Source organism: Hemiscyllium ocellatum, chromosome 4 (genome assembly GCF_020745735.1).
Source record: "Hemiscyllium ocellatum isolate sHemOce1 chromosome 4, sHemOce1.pat.X.cur, whole genome shotgun sequence".
Lineage (NCBI taxonomy): Eukaryota > Metazoa > Chordata > Chondrichthyes > Orectolobiformes > Hemiscylliidae > Hemiscyllium > Hemiscyllium ocellatum.
This window is the reverse complement of record NC_083404.1, coordinates 7,616,705-7,636,215: the sequence shown is the minus strand read 5'-3', so window position 1 is coordinate 7,636,215 and position 19,511 is coordinate 7,616,705. Positions and strand designations below refer to the sequence as shown.

The window sequence follows — 19,511 nt, the reverse complement described above, 5'->3', positions numbered from 1 at the left end:
TTTTGAAACTAATTCAGGAGATTGTATCGATTCTGGTTTATATTGAAGGAAAAGAAATGTGAAGAGAAAGCAAAAGTAGACAGTGATCAGAGAATAAGGATTTTATGTTGGCAAATTTGTGTTTGGATGTGAAGGATGATTACATATTTTGACTCCTTTTTTGTATTAACAACTTGGGTCATTCTAAACATTATGAACTAAATTTGCACATTTTTCACCATCAGAATTGTCAATGTTCCCCAATTAAGCTTTGCCAATGTAATTTTTAAGGATTTAAACTACCATCATTCTATTTAAGTCTGTTTTTACCCAACTATTTGCAATGAAAATATGCTTCAAATTTCACACGTTGCTCATCTGAACTGGGTGCTGCGCTGCACATATTTTGGTTATAAATTTAGTGCCAGATAGCAATTAATTTAGACCTGTTAAATTTCTTACAGATTGCCTTCTGTCCCTTGCTTTGAATCCTGTTTGTCTCATCAATTTTGCTCGCTTGGTGATCTTATTTGCTATACGCAAAGGTTAATACTGCATAAAGTTGACATTCATTGGAATGTCAATTAATTCATCCACATAGAACACAAGCAGTATTTGTTTCTAACACTGAAAGACCATTCATTTTGGTTATGCATGCTAAAACAATTTCACTCTTTTAGAATGATGATGGCATTAAGAACAATATGAAAATATTACGAACATTTCCAGCACTACTTGGCACATGCTTGTGTATGAAGATTCAATATTGTTGAAATGCTTTCTAAAAATTAACAAATTTAACTAAAATTTAATAATCAGCCAGTGTTGGACAGTAGCAATTACCAGATTTCAAGGAACATGGAAAAGGTTCTCCATTAATTTGGAGGTAAATTCTGACTTAAATTTGACTCACCTGCCAAGAAAGGGGTAGTATTTGGGTTATATCGCCCAAGTCTAATTGCCATGGGTCTAAACCTGCCTTATTTCAATGGGACAATTTAAGTAAAATCTGAATTACAGTAAATGATGAGCCTTGACTCAGAGGTAACATTTCTGCCCCTGAGCAAGAAGATAGCTCAGTCGCTACTCAAGATATTGTTAGCAGATGATAAAAGGTTGAAGGTTGAGGGGGGGACTTGATAGAGTTGTATCATACTCTGAGAGGTATGGACAGAGTGGATAGAAAGTAGCTGTTTCCTTTAGTTGAAGAGTCAATAACAAGGGGGCATCATTTTAAAGTGAAAGGCAGGAAGGTTTGAAGAGATTTGAGGAGAGGTTTCTTTCTCATCCAGAGATTGATGGGGGTCTGGGAGAGTAAGTGAAGTGAGAAACCTCACAACCTTTAAAAGGTACATGGAGGAGCGCTCAAAGAGGGCAGTTATGTGTTAGCCACATTACCCAGTCTGGAGTCACATGTAGGCCAGACTGTGTAGGTTTCCTTGACAGTTTCCCTCCCTAATGGACCATAGAGAACCAGGTGCTCTTTCCCCAACAATCAATAGATATTTCACGGTCGTCATCAGACTCTTAATTCAAGACTTATATTAAATCTGATTTTCACCATCTCTTATGGTCAGTCTCAAACCTAGGTGTCCAGAACATTAACTGGGTCTCTGGGTTAATAATCTAGTGATAATGCTATTAAGCCTTTCCCTCCCTGCAATTGGACATAATAGTCCAACTGCAATCTATCAAATGTCTTAAAAAGAATTCAGTAACGTAATTGCCTTTGTACCTTTTCTTTAATTCACTCATGGGATATAGACCACTGGTTGGCCAGCATTTACAGAATCTCCACTTTGTGGAATCAGGCCTTTCAGCCCAACAAATCCATGCCAACCCTCTGAAGGGCATCTCACCCAGATCCATCCACCTAACCTATCCCTGCATTTCCCATGGCTAACCCACCTGACCTACACATGCCTGTACATCATCAGTAATCCACCTAGCTTGTACATCTTTGGCTTGGGGAAGGAAACTGGAACACCTGGAGGAAACCCACGCAGACACGGGCAGAATGTGCAAACTCCACACAGACAGTCGCCCAAGGGAATCGAACCCGGGTCCTGGTGTTGTGAGGCAGCAGTGCTAACCACCGAACTACCATGTTGCCCATTGCGGCCTGTTTCAAACAAACCTCTCCCACTCCCATTTATTGCCCATCCCAAAATTCTTGAGAAGATGGCGGTGAGTTGCTTTCTTGAACTGCTGCAATCCACCTGCTGATGATTGACCCACAATGCCGTTAGGGTGGGAATTCCAAGATTTTGACCCTGTACATTTGTATTTATTAAGCTTGTGGCGATGGAAGTGGAGTGGTGACCTGACACTGTAGCCTGAAGGCTCTTCTGGTCAGGAATTATGTCTAAGATTAAGAAAAAGAACTTTATCACAGGAACAACCCAGGCATTTAATTGGTCAATCTAGAGCAGTGAAAAAAATAAGAAGGAGTTACTTGTGTGGAGTTATGCTCAGAGGCCAGGAAAAGTAAGATAATGAATTAAAATTTTCTTGATTACTGTGATACATGTATAAGTTTATACTACTTTATTGTTTGTGCATTATAAATTGCTTTTGGCATTAAATAGCTTGTAGTTTCTCTTTTAGCTTGTGAAGTGGAAAGGTGCTTCTCGTATTGTAATTGTTTCTTAATGGGAGCCTTCCATCAATCCAATTGCAAGGAGGAAGAGCAGCAAACTGAAGCAGTAAATAGAACTGCTGCTCTTTCTTAGGCAGTCCATCGGAATTAAAGATGACTTGTGTCCACTTCAGTTTGTTGAGTTCTGAGGTGGTTTATAATGTATGATCTGCAGACTCTGCCACATGCTTGGAAGTTCCAGACAAGGTGTTTGAAGGTTTGTGAGTGCTCTCTAATGCATTGACACCATCTCCCATGGCTCCCAACAGAGTGTGTCAAGGTACTTGATTCCTTCTTGAATAAACCACCTCCATTTGGCTTGGTCATGGTTAGGGACTCACATGAGTTTTAGGATGTTTGACCACTTCAGAAATACCTTAATCATACCGCTAAACATTCTCAGTGACCACCAGGGAGTTTCCAGTCATGATCAAGCCCCAAGTAAGCTGTTGCTTTATGAATCTGCATGAAGCAACAGCAGAGCTGGTTTGGATTGAGTAGTGAATTGATGCTGGGCATGTTGGCTTAGGAGACAGGACATTGACGTTGGACCTCATTTTTTGCCACAGGATTAAGAGGATTATGGCATTATTCCAGTACCTTGATATACGTGCTACACATTGTCCAAGTCTCTGAGACATACAGGAACACAGTAGTTGTCTGTTGCCTGGGAAATCATTACCTTAGTCTCAGAACTGGAAACTTGGACGGGGAAAGTTCTTTTCCTCAGTCGCTTGAAGATTGAGCTGGCACATTGTGATGATGAGATTCATTGTCTCTGTCTGCCTTCATCAAGAGGAACCTCCCAAGATATTCCCAAAAAAATGGTTCACATTTTCCCATTGCTGGAGTGAAATTAGAGGAGTGAAGTTATACTCTGCGAAGCAATCATCCTGTCAGTTTCAGTTTGTGAACGCCTCATGAAAACTGGAGGGATTAAAGTCTGGTTGAAGATTTGTAGCTTGGGTGTCCGTTGTTTCATCAAAACATCAAAGCAGCGCTTCACAGGAGGCTCCAATAGCACTGATGATGTTCCCTAGCCAGGGCACGAAACGTTTGCAGCAAAAACTTCCAGCTCGGCGAACAGAACCACAACAAACTGGAGGGAACTTGGGAGAAAGTAAGTGAACTTCAAATTGTCCGTTCAAACTCTGTTGATGTCTATTGATCCAAAAAGGAAGATGTAAGAGCTATTGGAGTGAGTAAAGTTTTTATCAACTAACTTACTTTTAAGTGGCTATTTTTGCAATACCTCAGACACGCTAATTGCATAGCATTCTTAAAGACAAGCACACTGTGGGGGCAGGGGTGTTAGTGCAGGACGTTCTTGCTGTCAGTTTTTACACGTAAGTTTCAAATCCTGTTCTGGACTCACTGCAATCTTCTTACATGAAAATTAAGAGGCTGTTTTGTTTGTCATTCCTCGGAAAGATAGACTGTTTGTCTCAGCCTCATTGAAACAAAGATCATTTCAATGTTAAACATTTGTAGGTATTAATGGAATGCAGAGTGCACAGACCATAAACATAATTGCACATTTAGGGAAGCTATCTAGCCCACTTTGCAGTTTTTTTGTTATTCTTTCATGGGATGAAGGTATTGCTGGCTAGGCCATCAGTTATTGTCCATCCCTGAAGGAGGTGATGATGAACTGCTTCTTTGAACCATTGAAATTCTTGGGGTGCAGGTATACACACACACGCGCTCACACACACACACACACACACACACACACACTCACACAAGCACTCATACACACGCACACACGCACATGCACGTGCACACACACAAGCACTCACACACGCACCCACACAGACACACACACACACACACGCACACAGACACGCTCGCACACCCACGAGCATGCACACACACATGCATATACAACACACACACATTTGGGCACACACAGATACACAGACACAACACGCAACACTTACAGACACACAGACACATGCACGTACATACAACATACACATGCACATACGCACACAGACATGCGCACATGCACACAACACACGCACAGATAGGCACACACATACTCGCACACACACAAAACACACACACAGACCCACGCACAGACACATACAACACACAATACACACACACAAAACATGCACACAGACAGACACACACACACACACACACACACACACATACACACACACAGATAGTGTTGTTGGGAAAGCAGTTTTCTGAACTTTTTTCATGATTTAATCCCCTGATCTTATGACTGAACCTCATGACCCATCTCTGCACTGGGTTTATTCCAAGGTATTGATACCTATTGCTGAAAAGGTGTTGCTGGAAAAGCGCAGCAGGTCCTATTGATACCTATATCAATATCCTATTGATACCTGTGTCCAAAACTCAGTACAATTCTCAAAGTATAATTATGACGCGCATGATATAACTTCTCTGAAAATTGAGAAAAATGCTACTCTAAGTGTAGCAATTTGGTCTTATCTGCATTTAAATGAAGGAACAATTTCAAAATGCAGTTGTGCTCTTGAAAATGGCCTCATTTTCATGACAAAACAGATGTTACAACAATTGGATATTTTTTAAAGAAACCTGTTCTATGAACAGCAACCAGATCATAGCCCCAAAGATATTAGTCACAGCTAGCAATCTTGTTAATTGGCTCATTTTGCTTCTGTGTAGCTTTGGTGTCTGCAGAGTCATTGCTCGGCTCATCTATCAATGCAAGTGCCATCTCTAAAGAATTTGATTAGATATGGGAGGCGATTAAAAGACTCATATAAAACTTGTAAATGCAGCTTTATGTTCGGCAAGATCCACCCTGGGGTTGCTGGTCTTGATCATATTCTGGCAATTTTAGTTTTGACTTGCACCAACTGTACACTCAGCCCTTCTGTCTCAGCCAGTATTGTTGGGAAGCAGGGGTGCAGTGGTGATGTCAGTATTCCAGAACTCCAGGTATATTGAGAACATGGATTGGAATTCCAGCAGGACAGATGGTTAAAATACAAGTTCAATAATAATAATCTGGAATAAAATGCTTGTCTAATAGCAACTAGGTATACATTGTCAATTGTTCTGAAAAGCCATCTGGTTCATGAAAGTCCTATAGGGATGGGCACTTCCACCCTTAACTGGTCTACATGTCACTCTAGATCAGCAGTAATGTGGTTAACTTTCAGGGATGAGCAGTAATGCTGGCCTAACCTGTCACGCTGATATGCCATCAATAAACAAAGTTAAAAATCACACAACAATCTAGGCTTGTTCAATATATTGTATCAGTTGAGTGACACTATGATCTTGTGCTATAAATTCTATGAAAGGCTTTTGCCCGAAACATCGATTCTCCTGCTCCTCAGATGCTGCCTGACCCGCTGTGCTTTTCCAGCACCACTCTAATCTTGACTATAAATTCTGTGTCTTATGATCCTGCCCCACTAGCTACCTGATGAAGGAGCAGCGATCCGAAAGCTAGTCCTTCCAAATAAACCTGTTGGACTGTAACCTGGTGTAATGTGATTTTTATCTTTGTCCACCCCACTCCAACACCGGGTATCACATCCTCATCAATAAGCAAGTCATATCCTTTTATGGAGCACCATGTTGAATGTTTTTTGGAAATTCAGCTACATTAACATCAATTAGTACCCTTTATATACCCTGTTTCTTCGACCTCAAGAAACTAAATTAATTTGCCAAATTCAGTTTTCATTTCACAATGTGATGCTGACTCTCCTTCATTGTACAATGATTGCCTACATATCTTGCTAAAGCCCTGTGAATAATGTGCTCCAACGTTTTACTAACAATGCCTGGTTGGGGAACAAGCATTCCTGTCTCCCTCCTTGCTTGAATAGACGACTTACATTTGCTTTTTCCATTCCGTTAAGATATCTCCAGAATCGAGGGGATTATGGAAGATTATAATCAATGCATCTGCTAGGTTTAAGACCTCAGGTTGCAAACAGCCAGGAATAATGCAAGTTATTGGACTCATTCACCAGGATGAGTGGTGGTGGGAGTTTTGATGGGGGATGGAATTAAAAGAATTAAAACACACAGCCTTTATTAGAAGAACAAAAGACTACTACAAAAAGGGAAATTGTTGAAGATACTGGAATTATTTCAGAGGAAATTAAGTTTTCTGAAAAGGGAAACATTCTTGAGAGCATATTAAATTCTGTTGCAGAGATATAGAATCCTTGCAGTGTGGAAACAGGCCCTTCAGCCCATCAAGTCCACACAGACCCTCTGAAGGACAACCTACCCAGACCCATTCCCCCACACTATATTTACCCCTGAACACTATGGGTAATTTCCCATGACCAATTCACCTAACCTGCAAAGCTTTGGACTGTGGGAGGAAACTGGAGTGCCCCAAGGAGAATGTGCAAACTCCACACAGATAGTCACCCAAGGCTGGAATTGAACCCAATGTCCCTAGTGCTGTGAGGCAGCTGTGCTAACCACTGAGCCACCATGCCACCCGTAGGTAGGAGATATTGGTAAAACTTTATGTGTGTGCTCAGGGCACAGCGAGCCTGATGTCTCTGAAAAAACAGACAAATTTTGGAAAGACATTTTTTAAATTATTGATTAACCCATTGCCTTCAAGAGGTTGGAGGTCTGTACCTAAAGCTCAGGAACCTAACAGTCCAGCTCAATTTGTGGGCAAGTGCCAGGTGACTACGTACACACACCTTTGTCCCTTCCTGTCCCATTCAAATTAGTGATCCTCCCACTGACTGCATGGAGGGCAAAAGCAGGCACAATCTTAATGAAACCAGTTGGACCAAATTTGGAGAGATAGTTTCTTAAGTGCAGATACTTATTACACATATTTTTCTTAGGATCCTTGTTCCTGATCTTCAGGGATTAATAGAAATGCAAAGTGGCTCCAGAACTCGCATGCGGCGCTCAACCCATCTCTACAGCTACGAAGTCTATCATTCTTTAGAAGAGGTATGTAGATAAAGCCTCAGCAACAGTGTTACTGTTTGTCCTTTGTATGATCACTTCTGCTATTAATTCATGACCCAAATCATAGGTTTGAGATTTATTCTTCAGAGACTTTTTCGCTTGGTCAGTTGACGACTAAACTGATACATCGTGGCAATGATGAATTTTATTACTGACATGATACCATTGTTTAAGATCGATATTTAACATACACTTAGAAGTTTCAGTAGAAGCAAAACGTAGCTATGAACACTTTTTTAAAAGCATGATGTAGCCAATTCTGTGGGAACATTACTAAGAACGGAAATTGTTAAACCTTCACGAAGTTGAATGATACACTTGAGGTGATAAGAAAGCAGAGAGGAGGGAGATATAGAGCCACAGTGATAACGTCACTTCACGGGGTTAACGAGAACATAAAAGTGCAGTATACCACTGTTTATTGATCAGGGTACATTTTGTGGAAGCTAGGGTAGTCAATAATGAGGGAATGTAAAAGGTTTGTGAAACATTCTAAATTATTATGCCGACTGTGTTTCCAGGAGAGAACTTAGAGCCATAGAGATGTACAACACAGAAACAGACCCTTCGGTCCAACTCTTCCATGCTGACCAGATATCCTAACCTAAGCTAGTTCCATTTGCCAGCACTTGGCCCATATCTCTCTAAACCCTTCCTATTCATATACCCATCCAGATGTCTTTTAAATGCTGCAATTGTACCAGCCTCCACTACTTCCTCTGACAGCTCATTCCATACACGTACCACTCTCTGTGTGAAAAAGTTGGCCCTTAGATTCCTTTTATATCTTTCCCCTTTCACCCTAAACCTATGCCCTCTAATTCTGGACTTCCCTACCCCAGGGAAAAGACTTTCTCCATTTATCCTACCCATTACCCTTGATGGACAAAATATGTCTCTGACATACGCTTGAATATAGTCTGGACAATCTGTACTAAAGATACAAGGTGATTTTTCATTTTCCACAACATTCATCAATGCTTTGTCGAGAGAAGATTTCCAAGGTAAAGAAAATGGCTTATGTTTTTCAGGATCTCGCTGTTAATCAATGTGGTATTTTGCTGTGGGAATTGTTTGGAAGTGAACCTTCATTTTCTAGGTGTTCAGTGAAAGACCAATTTTCTCAAATTCCGTGGTAGGTGTTGACTGTGGCCTGGGCTTCAGTTTCTGAGTGAACGCATATACCCCAGCGTCACCTGTAGAGTGGAGCTCAGTAATTGACATTGGAGTGATCTTGGCTTTGGATTGAGGGTGGTGTGAGCGGAACAGTTTTTTCTGATGATGCAACTATTCTGTAAATTGTGGGCCATTTGCTGGAGGTGTGATCTAGAAACTCAATGAGATTATACAATGTTCAGCACATTTTGATGTAGCCTGAGTCTGTATGCAACAAGATCAGTGCAACATTCAGGCTTGGGATAAGTGGCAAGTAACATTCACACTACACACGTGCCACGTGATGACACCTCCTGTAAGGAATAATGTAACCATCACACCTCTTAGCATTCAAGAGTATTACCATGGTTCAGACACCATTATCAACTCTGGAAAGTTACTAATGACATGAAACTAAACTGAACTAGCATAATAAATACAGTGGTTACAGGAGCAGTTCCAATCCCACCCTGGCAATGTTTTTCTACAACCTCGACCATCGGGAGAAGGTATAGAAGCCAGAAAACACACACCAGCCGGTTGCATAACAGTTCCTACCCGACTGTTGTTAGAATACTGAATGGACTCACAAACTCTTAATATTCGCCTGTACCTGTGTTTTTGTTTTTGTTGCTGTTTACCTATTATTTATTATCTATACTACTTAATTCTGTGATCTGCCTGTATTGCTCGCAAGACAAAGCTTTTCACTGTGCCTCGGTACACGTGGCAATAAACTCAATTCAATTCGAGTTCAGAGGCTGGGAATTCTGCAGGGATTAACTCAACACTTGACTCTTCAAAGCCTCACCACCATCTATGCAGCACAAGTCAGGAGTGTGAAGGAATACTCCCCATTTACCTGATGAGTGCAGCTCCAGCAACACTCAAGAGGCTTCACACCACACGGGAGAAAGGAGCTTGCTTGATTGGCACCACATCCACCACCTTCAACGTTCATACTCTCCACCACCAACACACAGTGATAGCAACACTTCGTGTCTCCAAGACAGACTACAGCAACACACCAAGGTTTTTTTGACAGCACCATCTGAACCTGTAACCACGACCATTGAGAAGGTCAACAGCAGCAGATACATGGAAATACCAGCACCAACATGTTCCTCTCTTTAGCCACTCACCCTCCTGACCTGGAAATACATGATTGTTCCTTTTACTGTTACTGGATCAACTTCCTCATTAACATCACTGTGAGTGTAGCTGCCCTACACTGAGGGCAGCAGTTTAAGAAGGAGGCTCAGCCACGACCTTATCAAGGACAATTACAGATCGGCAGTAAATGCTGGCCCAGCTGGTGACACCCTCTCCTTAGAACCATTTTCTCAATGGTTTTTGTCAGAGGCCATTTGTCATTACCTTCTGTTCTCGGGGCAGAGTGAGAAGGCAAGTCCCAAACCTACATCGGTCAGAACGGGAAAACTGCTCGCATTATTGTGAACCGGCAAGACAACTGACCCCTCTCCAGCTTGGAATATCCCACTGCTATTTGCAGCAATGGATCAAAAATGAAAAATAAGAAGAAGGCACCACTGAACAGTGGAACTTTGTCTTTGCAATGCACCCAGGGGAGGAAGAAGGATGGATACTCATCCATTTTTATATGTACAAGCCAGCAATATTGTTGCAGACTTTTCAAATTCCTTGATCACTCTATAGTTATACACTGGGTATGTAATTTTAACAGCTGAGGTTACTACACACTTCCAATCCTTAACTTTTCAGTCCGAATGCATTTTGACATCTATCTGTTACTGACCAGAACGTATCATGGAACGGGAATTGATCGTTCTGTTAGAGCATGATCGATCTGCATCTCAATTCCATCGATAATTTTCCTCCCTGTTTCTTGTTGCCAATACCAACCAAAACTCTTATCAACTTCAATATTGAAAATTTCAACTGACCTCACATTTTGTAAGGAGAGTGTTCAAGGTTTCCATTAGATTATCATGTATTCTCATCTGCCTAAAAGTATAAATGGGTTAAATTGAAACAAGCAGCTTTGAAATTCTGATGCTAATCTCTCTCCTGAAGAAAGCTTTCATACCACAATGTGTTTTTTCAGTTGTGAGTGAGCTCATGTTATTGCAGTGTCTGACAACCATTGTCATTTGACATTGTGTAGAGAATAGAACATTGTGTCATCTACAGTCTTAATAATGCGTGTTTAAAATTCAAATTGGCCTTTCCATTGTTGCTAATTGTCAAATATTTAAGGATGATGCATCATACTTAAGACTGACTTTTGAACCTCATGTTGTAAATGTATTCCATGCACAGTGCCTCAGTGGTTAGCACTGCTGCCTCACTGCACCAGGGACCGAGATTTTGATTCCATTTGGGTGACTGTCTGTGCGGAGTTTGTACATTCTCCCTGTGTCTGTATGAGTTTCCTCCAATTGCTCTGGTTTCTTCCCAAAGTCCAAAGATAGAGTCATAGTCATAAAGGTGTACAGCACGGAAACAGACCCTTCGGTCCAACCCATCCATGCTGACCAGATATCCCAACCCAATCTAGTCCCACCTGCCAGCACTCAGCCCATATCCCTCCAAACCCTTCCTATTCATATACCCATCCAAATGCTTTTTAAATGTTGCAATTGTACCAGCCTCCACCACTTCCTCTGGCAGCTCATTCCTTACACGTACCACCCTCTGTGTGAAAAAGTTGCACCTTAGGTCTCTTTTATATCTTTCCCCTTTCACCCTAAACCTATGCCCTCTAGTTCTGGACTCCCCCACCCCCAGGGAAAAGACTTTGTTTATTTATCCTATTCATGCCCCTCATAATTTTGTAATCCTCTATAAGGTCACCCCTCAGCCTCTGACGCTCCAGAGAAAGCAGCCGCAGCCTGTTCAGCCTCTCCCTATAGCTCAAATCCTCCAACCCTGGCAACATTCTTGTAAATCTTTTCTGAACTCTGTCAAGTTTCACAACATGTTTCTGATAGGAAGGAGACCAGAATTGCACACAGTATTCCAACAGTGGCCTAACCAATGTCATGTACAGTTGCAAATGACCTCCCAACTCCTGTACTCAATACTCTGACCAATTAAGGAAAGCATACCAAATGCCTTCTTCATTATCCTATTTACCTATGACTCCACTTTCAAGGAGCTATGAACCTGCATTCCAAAGTCTCTGTGTTCAGCAACACTCCCGAGGACCTTGCCATTTAAGTGTATAAGTATTGCTAAGATTTGCTTCCCCAAAATGCAGCACCTTGCATTTATCTGAATTAAACTCCATCTGCCACTTCTCAGCCCATTGGCCCATCTGATCCAGATCCTGTTGGAATCTGAGGTAACCTTCTTCACTGTCCACTACACCTCCAATTTTGGTGTCATCTGCACACTTATGAACTACACATCTTATGCTCACATCTAAATAATTTATATAAATGATAAAAAGTAGAGGTCCCAGTACCGACCCTTGTGGCACTCCACTGGTCACGGGCCTCCAGTCTGAAAAACAGCCCTCCACCACCCTCTGTCTTCTACAGGTTAGTTGGATTGGTCATGCTAAATTGCCCATAGTGTCCAGAGATGTGTAGGTTAAGTGGATTAGCCACAGGAAATACAGGATTATTGGGTAGGTGTGTGTGCGTGATGCTCTTCACATGTTGGTGTTGGGCTTGATGGGTTGAATGGACTTCTTCCAGGCTGTAGGGATTCTATGATATTCAATGCACTTTATGAAAATATGTTTTTTGAATCTAGGGATAGGGAACTACATGGCAGGATCATGTGTCTATTTAAAGATGGAATTATTTCACCATCTTAAAAACTTGCATAAAAGCTAACAGATTGTTTTGAGGTGTATATTTTAAACAATTTAGAGAATTTTCTTTCAGATTCAAAGTTGGATGCATCACATGAATCGATCACATTCTCAGCTCCTATATCTTTTCTCCATTGGAAAATCCTTTGAAGGACGATCTCTTTTTGTTCTTCAGGTAACTTACGCAGATTGTCAAAAATTGGAATGCATGAGTCATCAGTCAAATACTTCTGATGTTCACTCGAATTTTTGTTTCAGCTTGGCAAGAGATCAAAACAATTAAAGAAAGCCGTGTGGATAGATTGTGGCATTCACGCGAGAGAATGGATTGGTCCAGCGTTTTGTCAATGGTTCGTTAAGGAAGTAAGCAACCGACTACAATTGGCTGCATTTTCTCTTTGCAGCTTTGATTTGATTTGGAACATTTAGATTTATTTAATGAGTCGATGCAAGACCGTGTTATTTATTGCAACAATAATTTTTGGAACAGATAGTGCAATCATTGATGAGGTGACTGCACAAGGAGAAACAAGCCTACCTGATTCCTTTTTTTTAATAATCCATTCACGAGATGAAGGCATCACTGGCTAGGCCAACATTTTTTGCACATCCCTAATTACTCAGAGAACAGTTAAGAGTCAACCACATTGCTGTGGGTCTGGAGTCACATGTAGTCCAGACCAGGTAAGGACAGCAATTTCCTTCCCTAAAGGATATTAGTGAAACTGATGGATTTTTCCAACAATCAACATTGGCTTTATGGTTATCATTAGACTCATAATTCCAAATTTTTATTGAACTCAAGTTCCACCATCTGCTATGGCAGGATTCAAACCCAGGTCCCCAGGACATTACCTACGTCTCTGGATTAATAGTGGTGATGAAGGGCTGATGAAGTCCTGATGAAGGGCTTTTGCCTGAAACATCGATTTTCCTGCTCCTCAGATGCTGCCTGACCTGCTGTGCTTTTCCAGCACCACTCTGATCTAAACTCTGGTTTCCAGCATCTGCAGTCCTCACTTTTGCCTCTGGATCAATAATCCAGTGATAAAGCCACTAGGCCAACCTCTCCCCAATTTTATAGCAAGATCCTTTTGTTCCTGCTGCAGCATGGCCTGATGTTGGACAAAGTTAAAGTTGGCAGCAAAATGGACTGGAGAAACTGAAGGAAGTAAGGTCTGACCAATCTTCAGATCTGGTACCCTACATCCCAGGGTTCTGAAAGAGATAACTGAAGAAATAGAGTTGATACTTTCGCTATGATTTTCCAAAGCCCTGTGGACACTGGAATGGATCCAGCATGGTGGAAGCTGGTAAATGTGACAGTATTATTCAAAAATAAGGGAGCGAAATTACGTCACTATAGCTAGCTCGTCATTAGACAAGCACTGGAATCTAATATTCAGGAAGTATTAGCAATGCACTTATAAAATCATAATATGATCAGGTAAAGTCAACGCATTTACACAACATGGAAAGCGTGCTTAACTATTTATTAGATTATAAGGCCATAAGATCCATTTGCAGTTATCGGCCATTCAGACAATAGACAATAGACAATAGGTGCAGGAGTAGGCTATTCAGCCCTTCGAGCCTGCACCGCCATTCAATATGATCACGGCTGATCATTCCTAATTAGTATCCTCTTCCTGCCTTATCTCCATAACCCTTGATTCCACTACCCTTGAGAACTCTATCCAACTCTTTCTTAAATGAATCCAGAGACTGGGCCTCCACTGCCTTCTGGGGCAGAGCATTCCACACAGCCACCACTCTCTGGGTGAAGAAGTTTCTCCTCATCTATGTCCTAAATGGTCTACCCTGTACTCTTAAGCTGTGTCCTCTGGTTCGGCACTCACCCATCAGCGGAAACATGTTTCCTGCTGCCAGAGTGTCCAATCCTTTCATAATCTTATATGTCTCAATCAGATCCTCTCTCAGTCTTCTAAACTCAAGGGTATACAAGCCCAGTCGCTTCAGTCTTTCAGTGTAAGGTAATCCCGCCATTCCAGGAATTGACCTCGTGAACCTACGCTGCACTCCCTCAATAGCCAGAGCAGACCACTGGGTCTGCTCTGCCTCTCAATGAGATGTTGGTTGATCTGATCATTCTGATCTCCATTTTCCTGCCCTATGTCCAAAACTCTTGATCCCTTTACTGGATTAAAAATCTATCTCGGCCTTGAATATACTTAACAATCCATTCTCCAAAGCCCTCTCTGGTAAATAATTCTACACCATCATTCCCCTCTGAGGGAAGAACATTATTCCCATGTCTGTCCTAAACGGACAGCTCCCTGCTCTCTAGTCCTGGACTTATCCCTGATTGGAAACAAACTTTCAGGATTCACCTGTCAAATCCCGCTAAGAATCTTACACATGTCAATAAGGTCAGAGGACACAGACCCACGGAGGAAGAAGGAAATATCAGATAAAGCGAATGAGCAAAATCCCTTACTCACACGTAGAGACAGAGAGTATGAGGCTAGACCCAGAGAGACTGAGATAGAATTACTGACCAGAAACTAGACTAAAGGGACTTTAACCATTGAGATGGGGAGAAATAGACAGGGACACACACTTTAGCTCCCAGTCCAACAAGTTTCCCCTCTGATGAATGCCTTCACTCAAGAATCCAAGCTTCCCCCTCACACTATTCAAACATACACTGCACCTTACACTGATTTTTGAGTTGATTTATTATTGTCGCATGTACCTGGATACAGTGAAAAGTTTTGTTTCACGTGCATTAAAGGCAGATCATACCATACAAAGATCATAGGGTGATTGAACAGAGCAAGGAATACAATGTTATGGTTGCAGAGAAGGTGCACAAAAAGCAAGATCACCAATAGCTTTGAAATTTAAGGAATTGCTATGGATTTGGATAGAAAGTAATTCCAGCCTGTGGAGGATCAGGAGACCAGTCCTGTTCCACAGCCATCAGAAACTAGGGATCTCATGCAGATATCTGAGGATCTCATTGTCTCATTCTTCCAATGAGTTACTGATTTAAACACAAATATTTGTGAGATTTACAATCCGAGAATATCTATTAGATTAGATTCCCTACAGTATGGAAACATGCCCTTCAAACACTCATAGGTCCACACCAACCCTCCAAAGATTAACCCACCCAGACCCATTGCCCTACCCTATATTTACCCCTGACCTAACACTATTAGGTTGGCCAATTCACCTGACCTGCACATCTTTGGATTGTGGGAGGAAACCATAGCACCCGGAAAAAAACCCACACAGGTACAGGGAGAGTGTGCAAACTCCACACTGACAGTCGCCCCAGGCTAGAATTGAACCTGGATCCCTGGTGCTGTAAGCCACCGTGCTTCCCCTGTAGTTTGACCTCTGTGCTTTTGCAGAGAACATTATCAAGTTAGTACACTAGGAAGGCTGCAATATCTTTTGATCTAAGAAAAGATCTAAGAAGGAAGGTCCTACGTCGAAAGGCTGAGGGAACTGAGGCTGTTTTCACTGGAGAGAAGAAGGTTGAGAGGTGACTTAATCAAGGCGTATAAGATAATCAGAGGGTTAGATAGGGTGGACAGGGAGAGCCTTTTTCCTCAGATGGTGAAGGCTAACACGAGGGGATATAGCTTTAAATTGAGGAGTGATAGGTTTAGGACAGATATCAGGGGTAGCTTCTTTACTCAGAGTCGTAGGGCCGTGGGATGGCCTGCCTGCAGCAAGTAGTAAGCTCGCAGACGCTAAGGGCATTTAAATGAGTATTGGACATGCATATGGATAATAATGGAACGATGTAGGTTAGATGGGCATCAGATTAATTTCACAGGTCGGTGCAAGGGCTGTAGGGCCTGTACTGCGCTGTAACATTCTATGTTCTATGTGTTATGAACCAGGCCAGACCACTCAAAACATTCTTAAGTAGGCAGCCCCAGACCATAACTTTGCAATTTGTTTCAGTAAGTGTACAGTGAAAATTACACGGAGTAAGATAGCGAGGTTGACTACTAGATTTCAAAACAATCAAAACTTTATTCACAAAATTGCACAATGAAACACAGAGAACAGAATAAAGAACCCTACAGAACTCAACCTATCCAACTCGACCTAATTAAGCTGTTCCAAATATACACAACGGTCCCAATAAGCAAACTCCATTTAAAAACCAGTATAAATGGAACACATGCTCACAGGTTGAAGTTGAAGGGCACAAAAAGAGGGAGAGAGTTTCCACACAACTCCCTGTTGAACTTCTCACCAGCTCAAGACTGAACTAAAAACTGCTCAGCTCAGCTAGAGAGCTGACCATTGCCTCCCCTTTGATTACACAAGTCACTTCTAAAACATGACCACTTTGGCCTGAAGTCTCATCTGTTTACAAATAAGCAAAAGGCCTCTCAAAATCTTTTTCATCTCTGTACCAAACCAGACTGACCGGAACCCATCCCAGTTTATTGCCCCTCTGAAAAAAGTCAAAGACAGAGTCTTCTTGAGCCAAGGAACAGTTTTTAGAAGAAAAGGGACTAGCTTTGTGATATATGTTCTATTAGATTCCCTACAGAATGGAAACAGGCCCTTTGGCCCAACAAGTCCACACCAACCCTCCAAAGAGTAACTCACCCAGAGCCATTTCCCTCTGATTAATGCACCTAACATTATGGGCAATTTACCATGGCCAATTCACCTAACCTGCACAAGTTTGGAGTGTGGGAGTGAACCAGAGCACCCAAACATGTGGAGAATGTGCAAACTCCACACAGATAGTCACCTGATGGTGCGAATTGAACCCGGGTCCCTGGTGCTGTGAGGCAGCAGGGCTAACCACTGTGCCACTGCGCCATTCCATGCTCTATGCTCTATGTACATTTTAAAACAGCTGAGGTTTCCTTTGTATACAAAGATGAAGGACTGCAGTAAAAATGAATTAGTCTTATGAAGTATTGGAATGTTTTTAGTATTTTTCAATGCAAGTTCTCTTCATCTTCACCTTTTTAGAAGAAATCCCTGAGGAAAAAAAAACAATAACTAATCTTTTCTCTTCTTTGTGCTGATCACTCAACAAATAGAGGAACAGTTGAGAACACAGGCCCAGTTTGCCCAATCCTTTCTCATATGACAGACCTGTCATCCCAGGACTAAGTCCAGTAAGCCCTTGTTGCACTCACTCTATAGCAATAACATCTTGTCTGAGATAAGGAGACTGAAGCTACACACAATATTCCAGATACGGTCTAACCAAACACCTCTGCGATTGAAGCAAAACTTTACTACACCTGGACTCATTCTCAAAACCACTCTCCAAATTCCTGCTCGCCCTGTAATTATCAGGCTGGACTGTTTGATTGTCCAGACCAGGTTAAGCATCAGAATGGCAGGTCAGTGACTATGTCACTTTCTGGATCCCACCTTACCTTCTGTGTTTCAGTAAAAGCGAAATCAAAAGGCATTGTTTAGTGGTTTCTGTAGTCTTTGATTTTTGTCAAAAGTTTGCATCTTCCACCATATCCCCATGTAAATAAATAACTCCCCATCTCTTAATTTTAAATGTACCCTTCACTAATCCAACTTAATGACACAGTATTTCCCTATTCACCGGATCAGAAGTTTAATGATTTAAAGCACTAGGATTTACTTCCTTTCTCATTCACCTGGAAATAATCCTGACAACTATAGTTTCATTCTTTTTTAGATGGCAAAGCTAAGATATACATGTTCTGATGCTTCAGAATCATTTCTGTAATGGAGCTTCCCAAGTAACATACACCACTGTATAACTGTGGCATAGCCTATATTTTTTGATTAATTGCATCATTGCTTTATATCACTTGCATTCTATTTTATAAAACTCAACATACCACTTTTTTTAACAATCTATATGTACTTGCAGTTTCTGTATCTGAACACACATAGGTATCCAAGAGAAAGTGTGACAATCTTCTTTCTGCTGCCTGGAGAGGCAGGACATACCACCAGCACTTCACCGGAGGCTCACTGATGATGTTACCTAGTATGGTGATGAAATGTCTGAAAACAAACCTTCATGCTCAGTGAGCTAACTTCAGTGCTTATCACCAACCTGAGCTACAAATCTTCTCAAAAATCATTTTAACACTTTTACTTCACCCACCTCCTTCCAAGACTCATGGTCTACCATTCCTGCTCCACCTTCTTTCAATGGTTCTCACCAAACTTGTCTCTAAACTACTAACCCTTCCTGCCATTCCAGATTGTGGAAGGAACAATCACTGAGTGAGTTTTATGTTGTTTCCTGACTGACTTCCCAGTAATTTCCAGACGTGTCGAATCTAAACTGCAGGACTGACCAGATTGGACTGAGATTGAACAATGACCAGTATTGAACATGGCAACCCTCTCTGAATGACCTTCATCTCCCTGGACTGGACTATGGTCTTCTCCCCTTAGACCTTCAGGCATAGCCATTTGATTGTAGCATTTGTAATGTCTTCATTGTGTAACCTGTTGACATAAGCTGTGGATGTGACACTGATTTGGCATGTACCATACATAATGAGGACGTGATGACCCAGTGGTCTTATTGCTAGACCATTAATCCAGAGACTTAGATAGTCTTCTGGGGACCCTGATTAAATCTCACCGTGGCAGATGATGGAGTTAAAATTCAGTATTAAAAATCATCTCCATGTTGATCATTATTCCCCAACACCACAGGGCACACTCAATGGGCAGTGGCCAGCTACAGTCTTTGTCCATGGAGCTTGACGTCGTCAAAGCACCAACCCAACCTCATCACCACAACACATCTCTGAATAAATTCTAATCCAGTTCAGCTCTTCATTTCTACACTTTGAAGCTCACTGGCACTTGACATTACATTAAAAGTCTAATAGTAACCATGAAACCATTGCTGATTGTCAGGAAAAACCCATCTGGTTTACTAATGCTCTTGATTGAAGGAAACTACGATACTTATCTGGTATGGCCTACATGTGATTCCCAACCCACAGAAAC

The 19,511-nt window shown here is 41.6% G+C and overlaps 1 protein-coding gene across 1 annotated transcript in view; it reads left to right on the top strand.

Moving 5' to 3' along the window:
* Positions 1–19,511, top strand: part of cpa6 (carboxypeptidase A6) — a 63,756-nt gene that overhangs the window by 20,855 nt on the left and 23,390 nt on the right. Inside the window, exons 4-6 of the mRNA XM_060823974.1 lie at positions 7,453–7,564; positions 12,613–12,714; positions 12,798–12,902. Coding sequence (XP_060679957.1) covers positions 7,453–7,564; positions 12,613–12,714; positions 12,798–12,902 — 319 coding nt within the window. The remainder of the gene's footprint in view (positions 1–7,452; positions 7,565–12,612; positions 12,715–12,797; positions 12,903–19,511) is intronic.